The sequence below is a fragment of the Rutilus rutilus genome, assembly GCF_951802725.1.
Source record: "Rutilus rutilus genome assembly, chromosome: 16".
Taxonomy (NCBI): Eukaryota; Metazoa; Chordata; class Actinopteri; order Cypriniformes; family Leuciscidae; genus Rutilus; species Rutilus rutilus.
Genome location: NC_140224.1, coordinates 28,649,695 through 28,663,161, shown reverse-complemented (window position 1 = coordinate 28,663,161; position 13,467 = coordinate 28,649,695). Strand labels below are relative to the sequence as shown.

Sequence of the window (13,467 nt, the reverse complement as noted above, 5' to 3'; positions counted from 1 at the left end):
TTAGGAATGCCGATCCCACTCTCCCGTTCTGCAGGCAATTAAAAAACAGCGGACAAACAACAGCCCCCTTATGTGTCCCTTAAACACAGCCCTTTTACACACACACACAACAGAACAGAGGAAGCAAAAAGGAGAATTCATCTCGGTGAGCGTGAGAGGCATACAGGCATAGCATGGCATGTTTTTATCGTCATGTTCAGGTAAAGCCATGTGACTCCACATGATGCCTGACATTTAAATGTCTCAGCTCTCCGGAATCTGAGATGAGACGCGGGAAATGAGAGCGAAACTAAGAACAGGGATCCTTAGAGTGTGAAAACACTCAGAGCTTTCAAGCACGGCCGCTGAATGAAGCCAGCGTTCAAAGAAAAGGGTTCAGTGGCATTCTGAAGGAAATTAGACAAGTCTTTAAACCGAAAGATATTCTCAGTCAGGCCAAAGAGGAGCAGATTTGCAGTCAGGGTGAACAACTTTGCCAGTCTTTATACAGTGAATGGGCATGATTTCTTCAAATATGTGAAATGTCTAAAACTGTGAAAAACCACATGCCACAAGTAACAGGTTAGCCAAGACTAATTCACCGTGACCCTGAGAACATTTACATATTCTGACATATTTTGTCATTTGGTTGGAAAAGACTGATGCATATGACATCATTAATAACTAGTTGCTAATCTGTTATCGGTTCTGTAAGTAAATAACCAAACTATATAGCCTACGAAATGGAATGAAAAACAAAAAGAAATAAGTATTTTATTTATATTTATTTGTCCAACTTTACTTTCTCCACATTTACACTAGGTATTAACATTCTTTTTGTGCAATGTGTTTGAAACGGGTCAATGATAAATACAACATAAAAAGGGCCTTTTTCTCCCTTTCAGCCTTTCTTGAACTTTCTTTGGGGTCTTCAGGACCTCTATCACATAGCCGTAATAAGTGGATTGAGGCTGGCCTGATATCAGCAGGTGCTTGATAACCATACGTGACTCTGACCTCTCCTCAGGTGTTCAGTAATCCCAGCACTCCCAGAGAGACAATAATTACACTGGCCACTCCTTCACTGATAGCTAATGAGATTAACGCTCTACAAACAGAGTCCAAACCGCTCAGGCATTTAACGTTAACACTGTGTGCAAGTATAAAATGATCAGAGGCGGACAGAGTACACAGCTTCATTACTTGAGTAAAAGTACAGATACCCCTTGCTAAATTTTACTCAAGTACAAGTAAAAGTACTACAGTCAGATGTCTACTTAAGTAAAAGTACTGAAGTACTTGTTTTTAAAAGTACTTGAGTATCAAGAGTACAAGAGTACATTTTCTATATATTGCATTACTCCTGCCACAGTGCTTACATTGGTAAACACAGCAAACACTTGAAGCGAAAACTATCATTAACTTTAAATTGAAATAGTCTGGCGAGGTGGGGCTACGGGTTGGCACATTCCCGGGATGGACCTGCTGCGTCTTCATCCATTGTTTCGTCTCTTATCTAAATCTGACCATGGAGTTGACTTTGGCGGAAAGCTGAAGGTGATTGCTGATAGGCTGTCCCAATCAGTGGCGCCTGCACAATCCAATTACGTTTGAGAGGTAAACAACAAATTGAGGGTTTCCGAGATTTTTCTTTTTTAGAAGAAGTAACGGGTACTCACGGTTATGGATAGAAATGTAGCGGAGTAAAGAGTACAATATTTGCCTCTAAAGTCATGAGTACTCCCCCAAAATGATACTCGAGTAAAGTACAGATCCCTCAAAATTGTACTTAAGTACTGTACTCAAGTAAATGTACTCCGTTACTGTCCGGCTCTGAAAATGATATGTGTAAAATAACGCTGTGGCTCTAAGATATAATCTTTGATTGTTCCAATGGCAGCTGTAAACTACATCATATGGTGGGAGAACATTGATTGAGATTATTATCGATGCCAATGCCAATATCTAGAAAGCAGGATGTCTGCTGGCTGATATAATGTCAATACACACATGACACAATTTAATGACAGAAACAGATGTACACAATTTCAGAAATTAACTGAACACTTATTTTATAATTGTTTTATGTGAAAAAAACACACAAAAAAAACAACTGAAAACAGAAAATGTTTACAATCCATTGACCAGGATTTCAAGGAAAGTCAAAATGGCCCAAAATAATTTATAATATACAGTATGTGTACTCTACCGTTCAAAAATTGTGGGTCTGTACGATTTTTTAAATGTTTTTGAAATAAGCCTCTTATGCTCATCAAGGTTGTGTTTATTTGATAAAAAAAACACTGGTAAAGAAGTAAAATATTATTACAATTTAAAATAATTGTTTTGTATTTTAATATATTTTAAAATGTCGTCTATTCCGGTGATGGCAAAGCTGAATTTTCAGCATCCATTATTACTCCAGTCTTACTGTCCAGTCTGTTGAAAACAGTTGTGCTGCTTAATATTTTTGTTGAAACCATGTTGACTTTTTGATTTATTTGATTCTTACATTATTTGATTTATTTTATAATTGTATTTATTTGAAATAGAAACATTTTGCAACATTAGAAATGTCTTTACTGTCACTTCAATTTAATGCATCTATCGGTGCACGAGAGAGACACGCTATCTGAACACAAAAGTTGTATTACCTGATTATTACACATTCCTGAAGCGCGCACACACACATAGCTATTTAAATAGCTAATTAAATAAGGTGTATTATACCTGCACTATTTTATCGTGGGGCAAAAGTCCAGATTTCTCTGCTGGGGAGTCCTCATCCACTGCCCTGATGTACTGGCCAGGTTTCGACTTCTCTGTGTGCAGGTTAAAGCCATATCCGGTGGCACCCTTCTTCATGTGACAGAGACGTGGACGCAGCTCATTCTTTGATTCCTACAAATAGGAAACAAACAAGACAAGAAACTATGAAAAAAAACGGATACTCTGCTATGTCACAAACACACAAAGCAAAGCGTATATAGAGAATATTTGATGATATCAGTTACATCACATATTACGTTTGTTGTCAATCATGATAAGATCATTTTTACATTCATCTTTCAAATGTAAACTATAGCTAAGCATGTTGTACAAAGCCGAAGTCAGCAACAACCACTGCTACCAACCGCATTTCCAAAAACAATATGGTTCAAATCAATCGAACATTCACCACACACCAAAATACTTCGCAAATGTGCATGAGAAAATCATTACGCACAGAAGAACTTCCCGAAGCAAAGCCATCCACCCTAATCGATACGCAATAACTGAACAAACAAGTCACCTGTTTCCTGAAACATTCAAGCTTCCTAAAAATTCTGATCAAGGCTTTCTAAATAAAGCTACAGAAAATGAAATAATATACAAAGAGAGAATAACTTTTACCATTTCAAAGCACAGTCAGTACGTCAACATCCCGAGGTGAAGCACTGAAAAGTAGAAGTAATGAAACTGACCAGTCATCTATGTACTTCCCTCTTTAGCAAACTAGTATGTGATATATGGCTGAAATTATACAGATAAGACATTCAAACATCTACATGCTGTTCACATGCACATATTGATCTACAGATGAGTCAAAAGAAAGACACATGAGCCAGCAAAGTATGAAAACATATTTTTTTTACAAAATATAAAATGCAAATCATTATATAATACAGTTTAATGTTTCATCTTTCATCTTATGTACCCCCTCCCCCAATAGTCCCATCAATAATGCTCAAGTACCCCTTCATAAACACAAATAATAATAATAATAATAATAATAATAATAATAATAATAAATACTGCTACCACTGTTGTTGTTATTGTTATTATTAATTATATAGTTATAGTTGATATAGACAAATTATTTTGTCTTATGCATCCCCACAGCCCCATAAATAATGCAGAAGTATAATAATAATAATAATAATAATTTAAATAAATATTAATATTAATAATATATTTCTGTATAATTATATAAGAATACTAAATATGATACAAAAAAATCACTAATAATAATAATAATAGTTATTAATATTTGTATTATTTCTTTATAATACAATATGTATTTAATAAAAAAAAAAAAAAAGTGATACACTGATTCAAATCATGAGATTAAACATGATTATTAGTTATTTTAATCTTTACATTATCCTGTTTTATATGTAAAAAGCCAACTCAAAATCATTATTTCAGGTTTGGAATCACTGACGAAGACCAACTGCAAACCAATTCAGCACATAGGGAAAGTGTGTCCAAGGTGCTCACTCATGATACTCTAACACTGATAATACCAAAGGCAGCAGTACAAAGCCGCAGTGTACTTCCCGGGAGGGCTGCTCTTCTGGGAAACTGGATAGCAGTGGGGTTAGCAGCACTAGGGTCACTGAATGCGCTTGATACCATTATCAATACCTGTTCAAGCTCGGGGCTAACCACAGGTCACAGACAGTGCTGACAAAAGCCAAGGTATCCTCATGACTATCCCCAAAGAAAATGTGCCTGGAATGTAGCCACTAATGAAAGAAAGAACTCCTCTAACAGGTGACTATGCAAATGCAAGGCCTATCTGAGCTCTGATTAGCATAGGCTTAACCAGCAGAGGCCATATGTTACGCTAAGAGTTTAATCCCGCCTGCTGAACACAAGGCTGCGACTGAAGACTTCTGTTTATGGATGGTTTGTGGACGGTGTGTGGTGCAGTGGTTAGAGCACAGGGCTGGTAATCAGAGCCATGAGCTATTGCCAAATTGTCCCCTCGATCAAAGCACTTAACCCCAGGCTGCCCTGGAGGGATTGTCCCTGTAATACGTGTACTGTACTGTACTGTAAGTCACTTTGGATACAAGCGCCAGCTAAAAGAACACATTTACTTAACAACCTGTACAATTTGAGGTATTTGAGGCATGATGAGTTGGCTTTAAGCACTGACCAAACTGGCAAGAGACTAAGTTTAGATCTTATTTCATTCTGCAAAACTGCAACTTTCCTGCCAATGTTCTGTAGCCACATTCGACTGTTTCTGACAGAAAGATCACAAAGTCCGGAGAGGACTGGACATGGACATTATACAGTCAGGAATATTACACAAAGTATAAAAGTACACAAAGTACCCACCATCTGGGTGGGTCTTGTGACAGTATGAGACATATGACAGTCACAATAGGACCACTTAACATATACTAAAAGATACACCAACACCCTGTGATAAGATATACAAAGCTGTCTGATAAAGCCATGGGTTGCTGCACTGTATTGATTCTTCTTGTGACTTCATTACTAATTACACGCATGCAATCTCTGTAAACGCTTCTGCCCAAGGCAAATAATGAGTGGAAATTATGAACTGAGATGAGATGATATAGCATGATATGAAAATCATGCTTGCTGCAGAATTGTAACTGTATGAAAAGCAAAAGATACGAAAGCACTGATGGCTCCGGCACATCGCTGTTTGGTTGTGTCGAATGTGAGTAAGGGGAGAATTGTGGGAGTGTGAGAAAGGACTTGGGTGTGTGGACTGCTATCTTTGAAAAGGGTTTGGCAGGGGCCCACACATTCACAATGCAAAGATGACATCATCCGCTTTGATAAGATCCCTGGAACACTGCTCTGATTTTATGAAAGAAATCTTATCAAAACCATGAGAAAAGGATGAGGAATGAGCAAATGAGGAATATTACGCATGTGATTAATGATATGATGAGATAAATGTCACAAAACCCGCCTGGCTCATATTTTACCTCAAAAAAGAAAGAAGAAATTATATTTGCATAAAGAATGAAGCCTATGTTTAAACCGATTACGATTTTCTTTTGCATTGTGACATTATTTTCATGAGAATTAAGTCACAATTATCATTATAGTAGAGCTTAGTAGTGTATAGTAATGCTTTTATATTTTAGTTTAATGTATGCTGACATAAAATAAATAAATATCACAATGTCCCAATTCTAAAACTCTTAATATGATTTCTCATTTAGGTGTGTGTGTAGGTGGTAAAACATGTCGTGACCATGTTTTTTGTGATATATTCACCCAATAGCTTGTTCATCACTTGTACATCTGGTACAAGATGGTTATTCCACAAATTTACAAACTACTGCGTTTATCTCACCCAAGTTTAGATAAAAAAATAAAAAACATTTGGGCACTTGGCAGGAGATACTTACACACTTGATTTGGGCTTAATATAGATCTGTGTCTGACTACTCATATTAACAGAGGATATATTTTGAGAGAGGATCTTCTCTGTAACCAGTTTTCCAAGTGAGGCAGAACATCCGCAACAAAAACTGAAATGACATGGGAGGAAAAAAGCCTATTCTTTATATTTCATGAAGCATTAGAGCTTATTACGGAACTTCTAACAATAAACTAGCATTAAACCATGAAATATCATGTTGCAGTTTGTGATGAAAGCATGTGATCTCAAAAACATACTAACTTGGAGTTATTATGCATAAAGCTTTTCGGAAGTGTACAGTTCGTTTATGTAAGATCATCTTTGAAAGAAAATCCCATTACTAGATAGTCTCCCTCTGGGCCTCCTTTTGCCTTTGGGTTATTCAATATAGGAAGCTGAAGTCAGCAGAGGAAATCATTCCCCCTGTCCACAGTAGATGTGGGGGAGAGTAATTTTAAAACTACAGTGTCTGACAAAGACCTTCATTCACTGCCAATCCTCCTGAGATGAAGACTGTCTGTGTGACATAACATGAACCTGTAGCACCTGCGGCCTTCAAAGTGACTACTGCCAAAGAGATCGGTCCCTGATTACAGGGTTGAATTTAAAATATAGCCACAACTCTTTTCTAAATGTGAGGAACATTCAGAAATTTAAGTCACTATGCGTCACAACATCAGATTATTATGACTAGCATTACAGTATGCAAATTCATCATGATATTTCCCCAACCTTTTGTCACCACAATGGGGACGATCTCACACCACAGACGAACAGCATTCTGTTGACATTTACTCACCCTCAACATTTCTTGTCCACATAATGGACAATACAAAGTCAGTAGGGTTTAAAATAGCACTAGGCCATGTGACTTAAAAACAAACAAACTTTGAGACAATTTTCTTTTGTGTTTGTGTTTTGTGTATTTCTAGAGAAAGGTTTGGAACAATATGAGAATGAGTAAATGATGACAGTATTTTATTTTTGGGAGCTGTTGCATTCCAGCAAGTAAACCTGTTTGTCACAGGCAGAGTGTGGAAAGGCCCTAACCCGACCTGTCGACCAGCTCACAGCAGGCCTCAGTAAATCCTCCACCAACCCTATAAAGATACTACAGTTCAATAATACAAAGGTTAATGACTTTATGGCTCACTTTAGTAACTCATAATCTTGTCCTAGGTTTTCTCAACTCTTGAAGGACTGGGGTAGGGTTGGTGAAACATGAACTGATGATTGAAAACAATAATTATCCCAAACCATAACCGAGGTTTTCCAAGTAAACACGCTTTATTTAAACCCCTCCTATTACGTCATGTGGTATGCTGGCATACTGGTTAAGCAAAAGCAATTTAGGAGCATTTTTTATTGTATGACATAAGATTGATTGCATGAATGTGAAGATGAGCAGAGCTTGCAAAGGTGCCAGAAACATATTTACAGGCTGGAGGCTTTGGATCCAAGATGTGCAGGTCCAAAATTCAACAGACAATAATTAACCTAGAGAGATTTGAAAACTGCCAACCGACAGCAAAATGCATAGACAGGTACCAAGAGCAGTGAGGTGAGGACAGACACGATTGCTATAACTGCTCGTGTCATCTCAAAATGCAACAGACCACAGCAGGAAAACAGCGACCTTGTAACCAAGGAAGTGGTTTATTCAAATATGCGAACAACCCTCCCCATCTCACAGAGTTACGAATTCAGTTTGACGCATTGTTTACTTTCAAAATTTTTAGTGGTGAACATCTTGAGAGTGTGAAGAGGCTGTATTGTGTCTGCTGAAATGTATTGTTGTCAAAGCTGGTATTATTATTAGCTGGTCTTATGAATCAAATGTGAATTGTGCTTTAATGCAACTAGAGTGCTATGAGTGGTTCCCAAGGCATTGTGATAAGGTATTTGGAAGGTTTCTTTAGTATTTTACTATGGTCCTATAATTGCTACGTGGTTGCTTACTGACCCAAGTAAAAAAGCCCATCCTATGATATTCCTATCTATGGTTCTTCAGTGTTTTACGTAAACAGGAAGAGTACAAGTTTGTGAGATTTTCTGTCCATTCTATCGACCACAAGGCAAAAAGGATAGCAAGAGATTGCTTAGAAAATTAATAAGACACCTCTGTACACCATCTGTACAATTTGAGGAAACATCATTGATTTTTAATAATAATTTTGTAATACATTTTGTTAAAATCACTAACCTAAATATAATTTGTTTTTTAATATTGGTGAAGTTAGGAAGTAGGCCACTTCCATCTTTCCATCGTCCATTTAAAAAAATAAACCAACAACCTGATTAATAAATAAAGCCCTGAATGAACAGCATAGTTCCCTTACTGCAAAAACACAGAACTAAAACATCAATGGCAAGCACACAATGTACTGATTAATATATCAACATCATTATGCAGATTGTTCCAAGGAAACACACCCTTTATTTCCTCCCAAACACACCTGCATTTCTGGAACAATTATGCGAAGGAATCGCTACCAGAGAATGATTCAGATGTTTGCAATGCAATGTCAGGACATTTTCCAGACTCAGAAGTTGATCTAATCTTCCTAAATCATCTAATCTGCCTCTTTTCCAAAATGTATCATTAAACACAATGCAAGCAGGCTGTATGTGTGTAATCTGCTCTGAAAACTCATCTCAGTAAGTAAACAGCATCCCGCAGGGCACTGCCATCAAGAACAAAGCTTAGTCTGGGTTAAACTGACAGCCGATCCAGGGATGTTCCCTCCAGCGGTATTTTACTTCTGAATGATCACAGACAGGAAGGATGGGACGCAGGAGGGCGAGGGGAAGACGACACAACAGAAGGGCCATTCATGGTTGACTGAGGGCTTCAAATACACTTTGATAATTGCTAGAAAGAAATGTGATTACAATCCGTATTGTTCCAGAGACTCTAAATAACTGTTATTGAGCGGAGGACTTCTCAGGGTTATGATGATTAAAGTTATTTCTGGCTCATGCCACATAATCAGAAAAAGGACTGATAAACAAAGGCCTGTATAAAATTATGTAAAAGCATAACAAGCATCAAAACTGCACATTTGACGTTTGCTTTTGCTGTGCCGGCACTTACTTGGCTTACCTTCTATAGTAACACTAGCTTATAACTAACTAACTAATAACTAGATTTAGATTTTCTTAAGAAAATGTAAGTTGTGCTTGCCTGTGCAAAAACTCACTCACTGCCACGATGACAGGATGTTTTAGGTGGTTGCCAAGGTATTGCTAATGGCTTTGCCACTTCCAAATGTCTATGATATTATCTAAATAATGCACATTATTTGAGCAATCATTCACGTCCTTAGCACAAAGGACGCAGGACAAGTGACGCACCAACTTTTAATATCTAGAGGTTTGAATGAACCTCTAACCCCAAGTATCAGCAATAGTAATAGAGATCTTCAGTAACTTCTTCGAGCCTGAAGACGCATCAGAATCTGTTATATAGGATAAAAGGATCTCAATCCTACTCGGTGGGCTCCTTTCTCTCTAATCTTATGCCTGCACCCAAACAAAGAGTAACTTTCCACAATAACCCCCTTCACCGCTCAAGGATCTCCAAGGCAAGGGATTGAGACTTTATTGGGGTCAGCTTACCCTGCTGGCTTTTGTCCTCAACCCGAACAAGTACAACACAAGAAAACCATGAAATATATTTGGCACAATGTTTTATTTACCGTTAAACTGATAGAGCTCCATTGAAACTCACTAAAAAAGGAGAAATCACTGAAATAGCTCTAATGACTTTACGGTAGTTGTTTTTTTTACAGTGCTCAATGAATGGAAACTAAATGAATGGGGATGATAGGATATCCTCTATGGTGACCAGACGTCCCGTTTTTTACGGAACAGTCCCGTATTTCAGCGTTATTTTTAGTGACTCAACTTGTTATGAAAAAAATCATGTTTTGTCCCATATTTCATCTGTCTTGGAGTGATAGAGCGAGTAGTAATCTCCTGTCAGGCGAGAAAAGCCTAATCAAAGGTAGCCAATAATGTCAGAGTCCAATCCAATCACAATTCCCTATCGGTTAACAGTTAAGAGAAGGCAGGATCTGGCCTCAGTGTCAGTGATAGAGAGCGTGTAGGAGATCAATTCGCATGTGAAGACGCTGTACTACTAGTTATAGCGCCAAAAAAACATAAATGAACATCAGAAGGTATGTGCAAAGAAACAGTACAACTTATACTGCATCATGTCTCATGTAATCACTTAATCAGTGTTTCAATTGCGAGAAGACATCAATAAAGCAGCTTGCAAACAATGTCACGTGAAACATTCAGTGTCCATAAACTCGTTAGTTAGCAAGAGAAAACTCAATTTCTCAATTTCTTTTATACAGTAGTGGCCAAAAGAGATGTCCGGAGAGGATATTTCTCAGTATTTGCTTTTAATGACCCTACAAGATCAAAATTGTGAAGAAGAAAACACACAATACCCAATAAGTTTTGCACAAGGCATGCGTAAAAAAAATGGTATGACACAATTTATTGTTTCAAATTTCATTTGTGCATTATTGCAAATGTAACAATTGAGCGTACATTAGTTTTACACTCCAAGCACAACTATATGCTTACAAAATCCTTAATAAAATGTTTGAATAAAGGGCGAAGATGTCCATTTTCACTTTTGGCCACTACTCTAGCTTTATTAGCTATTTGTAATGTGTAGATATGTGGTGAGGGTGCCTGTACATCCCCTATTTCACTCTGAGAAAATACTGTCATTTACTTACCCACATGTTGTTCCTAAAACCTAAAACAAGACATCTGAGAAATGTCTCAGTGTTCTTTTGTCCATACAGTGGAAGTCAAGGGGTTCCAAAGTTGTTTGATTTTGAATTTTTTCAAATTATCTTCTTTTATGTTCCACAAAAGAAAGTCATACAGGTTTGGAACAACATGAGGGAAGTAAATGATGACAGAAATGTCATTTTTGGGTGGGGTATCCCTTTAAACTGCAGGATAAAATTTGCGTCCCATGAAAGAGAATAAAATGTTGCCCACTGAATGGACTTCAGATTAACATCAGAGGAATGAAGATAAAGCTTTTTATATTCTTATTGCACAATTGGTGCAAATCACTTGCAGACCTTGTACTGTTACATAAATATGTTGTATCACTTTAGAGCTATGCAAATTACCTATATACTCTACATGATTATATGATCTTAAAATTTCAACAGTGGTAAATTATCAGAGAGCCCAGTTATGAGACTAAATATGATGCATATCTGATCCATGAGAAGATTTTGGCCACACTGTCCACTCCTTCCTGCTATAATTATTATATCAGTCATAATTTACTAGCAATTAACAATCCAGCCTAAAAACAAGATTGTACTGCTCAATTACTATGCATGATTATAGCTATGAGTGTTAAGTAATCAGGCCTTTAGCAGCTTAAGTGTTGGAATTTGGTTGATTCAGCTAATGACATTTATCTTTCTTAAAAAGCTGGAAAACATGTCTGATTTGCCATCATGTCTGACAGGTCAGACTGAAAGGAACGTGAAAACCAGAGAGACCTGTGACTTAATTAACATTGAATATCTGATTTAAAACATGTAAATGTCCTCCAACATTTCAGAAGCACACCCACAATAGAAAGTTCAATGCATTTGATAGCAAACTAGCTTTTATCTGGACGGCTGTTTAAGTAAAAATAAATAGCCAGAGACAAAAAAAAGTATAACTAAAATGATGAAAATTGTAGATTTAAGCAAGGATATTGCAATAAAAGTATTTTTTTATTAATTAATTAATCAAAATATGTGGTGAAAAAAATAGGCCAATACATATTTTTCTACTAATATGAATACAAATTAACGAACGTTAAGATACTGAGGCATCTGTCAAACTTGACGCACGTGCTCAGACGAGTTACATATTTTCCAAAATAACCCTTTTACGTGATGTAAATTTGCTCACGATACATTTAACTCACCTTGGAGCTCACGCTCAGTCTATCCATGCGTACGTCCCCGTTTGTCTCCGGGACGGGCGTGGATTCCCTTGGTGTCCCGTTCTTCTCATCATCTTCATGGTCCGAGCCAGCACTGCTTGGTATCGGTATCCCATCAGCCACATACTCTCTCCGGCACTTCAAATTGTGCTTCTGCAGCAGTGCTGCTGTCTCTGGATCCAGCACGATGAGCTCCAGTTTGTCCGTGATGCCTCGAATGTGAGCCACCACCTGTTGATGCTTCTCGTCCTCCACATTCTCCCCGTTCACGAACGCCAGTTTGTCTCCGGCCAACAGACCCGCGGCGAAGGCAGGAGAGTCGGGCTCCACATGCCGGATGAACTGCCCGGGTTTGTTCTTTTCGCCGTGAAGATGAAAACCGTAGCCGCTGTCCCCTTTTTCTAAGACGCACAACTTTGGCCTGAGGTCGCTGGACATTTTGAAACTAAGACTTACAAAAAAAACAGAAGTCCGGCCAAACTGAAAGTAGGGTTAGGCAGCCACGAAAAATAGATACGTGTAGAGAAAAACTCTCCGCGCCGCCCACTCCGCGTCTTCACTATGTTGCAACACTGTAAGTCAAATCGCAGTTTTCTTTGAAGTGTAGCCAGTCAGCGCTTCACGGGCCCGCCTCTGTCTATAACTCTCGCTGATTGGAACTTTCACCTGTCAATCACAAGAACGTCATTGCGCGAGTTCTGTAGATTAGTTTAAAAGGGACTATGGGCAAATACCATTTGCAAGCAAAATTAGATAATGGAAAACGGATCTCTCTCTTATTTTATTGTCGATTTTTTTTCTTTTTTATTAAATATAGTAGGCCTATTGACAGGCAAGTGACGTGGCACCTTTTTATCATTTCAATTTTGTTTGCATAATTTCAAACCAGTTAAACTTTGTAAAATACTTATTATATTTATTATTCCACCTGAATTCTGTGTTCCAGTGTTGTCACGTGAAACATGGACACTTATGATAAACAACAATTTTTTTGTGATATGTTCAAAAAGTCCTAAAAAGTTTCTCTATAACATACATAAAAAGTTTCTCTATAACATACATAAAAAGTTTCTACAAATTAGTTGTTTAATTCAGGAATGTAACAGGACATGGAAAATAGTTGGAATTTCATGGCATGCTTCTGCATTTCAGCGCAGGATAAATGGTAACATTTTGCCATATATTTTCCCCTAATACACCTCCGTTATATGTAAACTGTCAAACAAAGTAATTCAGATAATGTTTTTACAACCCTTTGCTTTCTTCCATCATAGAATTTGCAATAAAAAAGATAAAGACTATCTGATTCCCTTTCACGGGTTAT

The 13,467-nt window shown here is 37.5% G+C and overlaps 1 protein-coding gene across 1 annotated transcript in view; it reads right to left on the bottom strand.

Annotated features, from left to right (window-relative positions):
* The window catches only part of nherf1a (NHERF family PDZ scaffold protein 1a), a 21,205-nt gene extending 8,428 nt beyond the window's left edge, over positions 1-12,777 (bottom strand). The window contains exons 1-2 of the mRNA XM_084435109.1: positions 12,126-12,777; positions 2,710-2,880 (exon numbers count right to left, since the gene is read on the bottom strand). Of these exons, the coding sequence (XP_084291235.1) occupies positions 2,710-2,880; positions 12,126-12,581 (627 nt within the window). The 5' untranslated portion in view covers positions 12,582-12,777. The remainder of the gene's footprint in view (positions 1-2,709; positions 2,881-12,125) is intronic.
* Between the last annotated feature and the right edge of the window lie 690 nt (positions 12,778-13,467).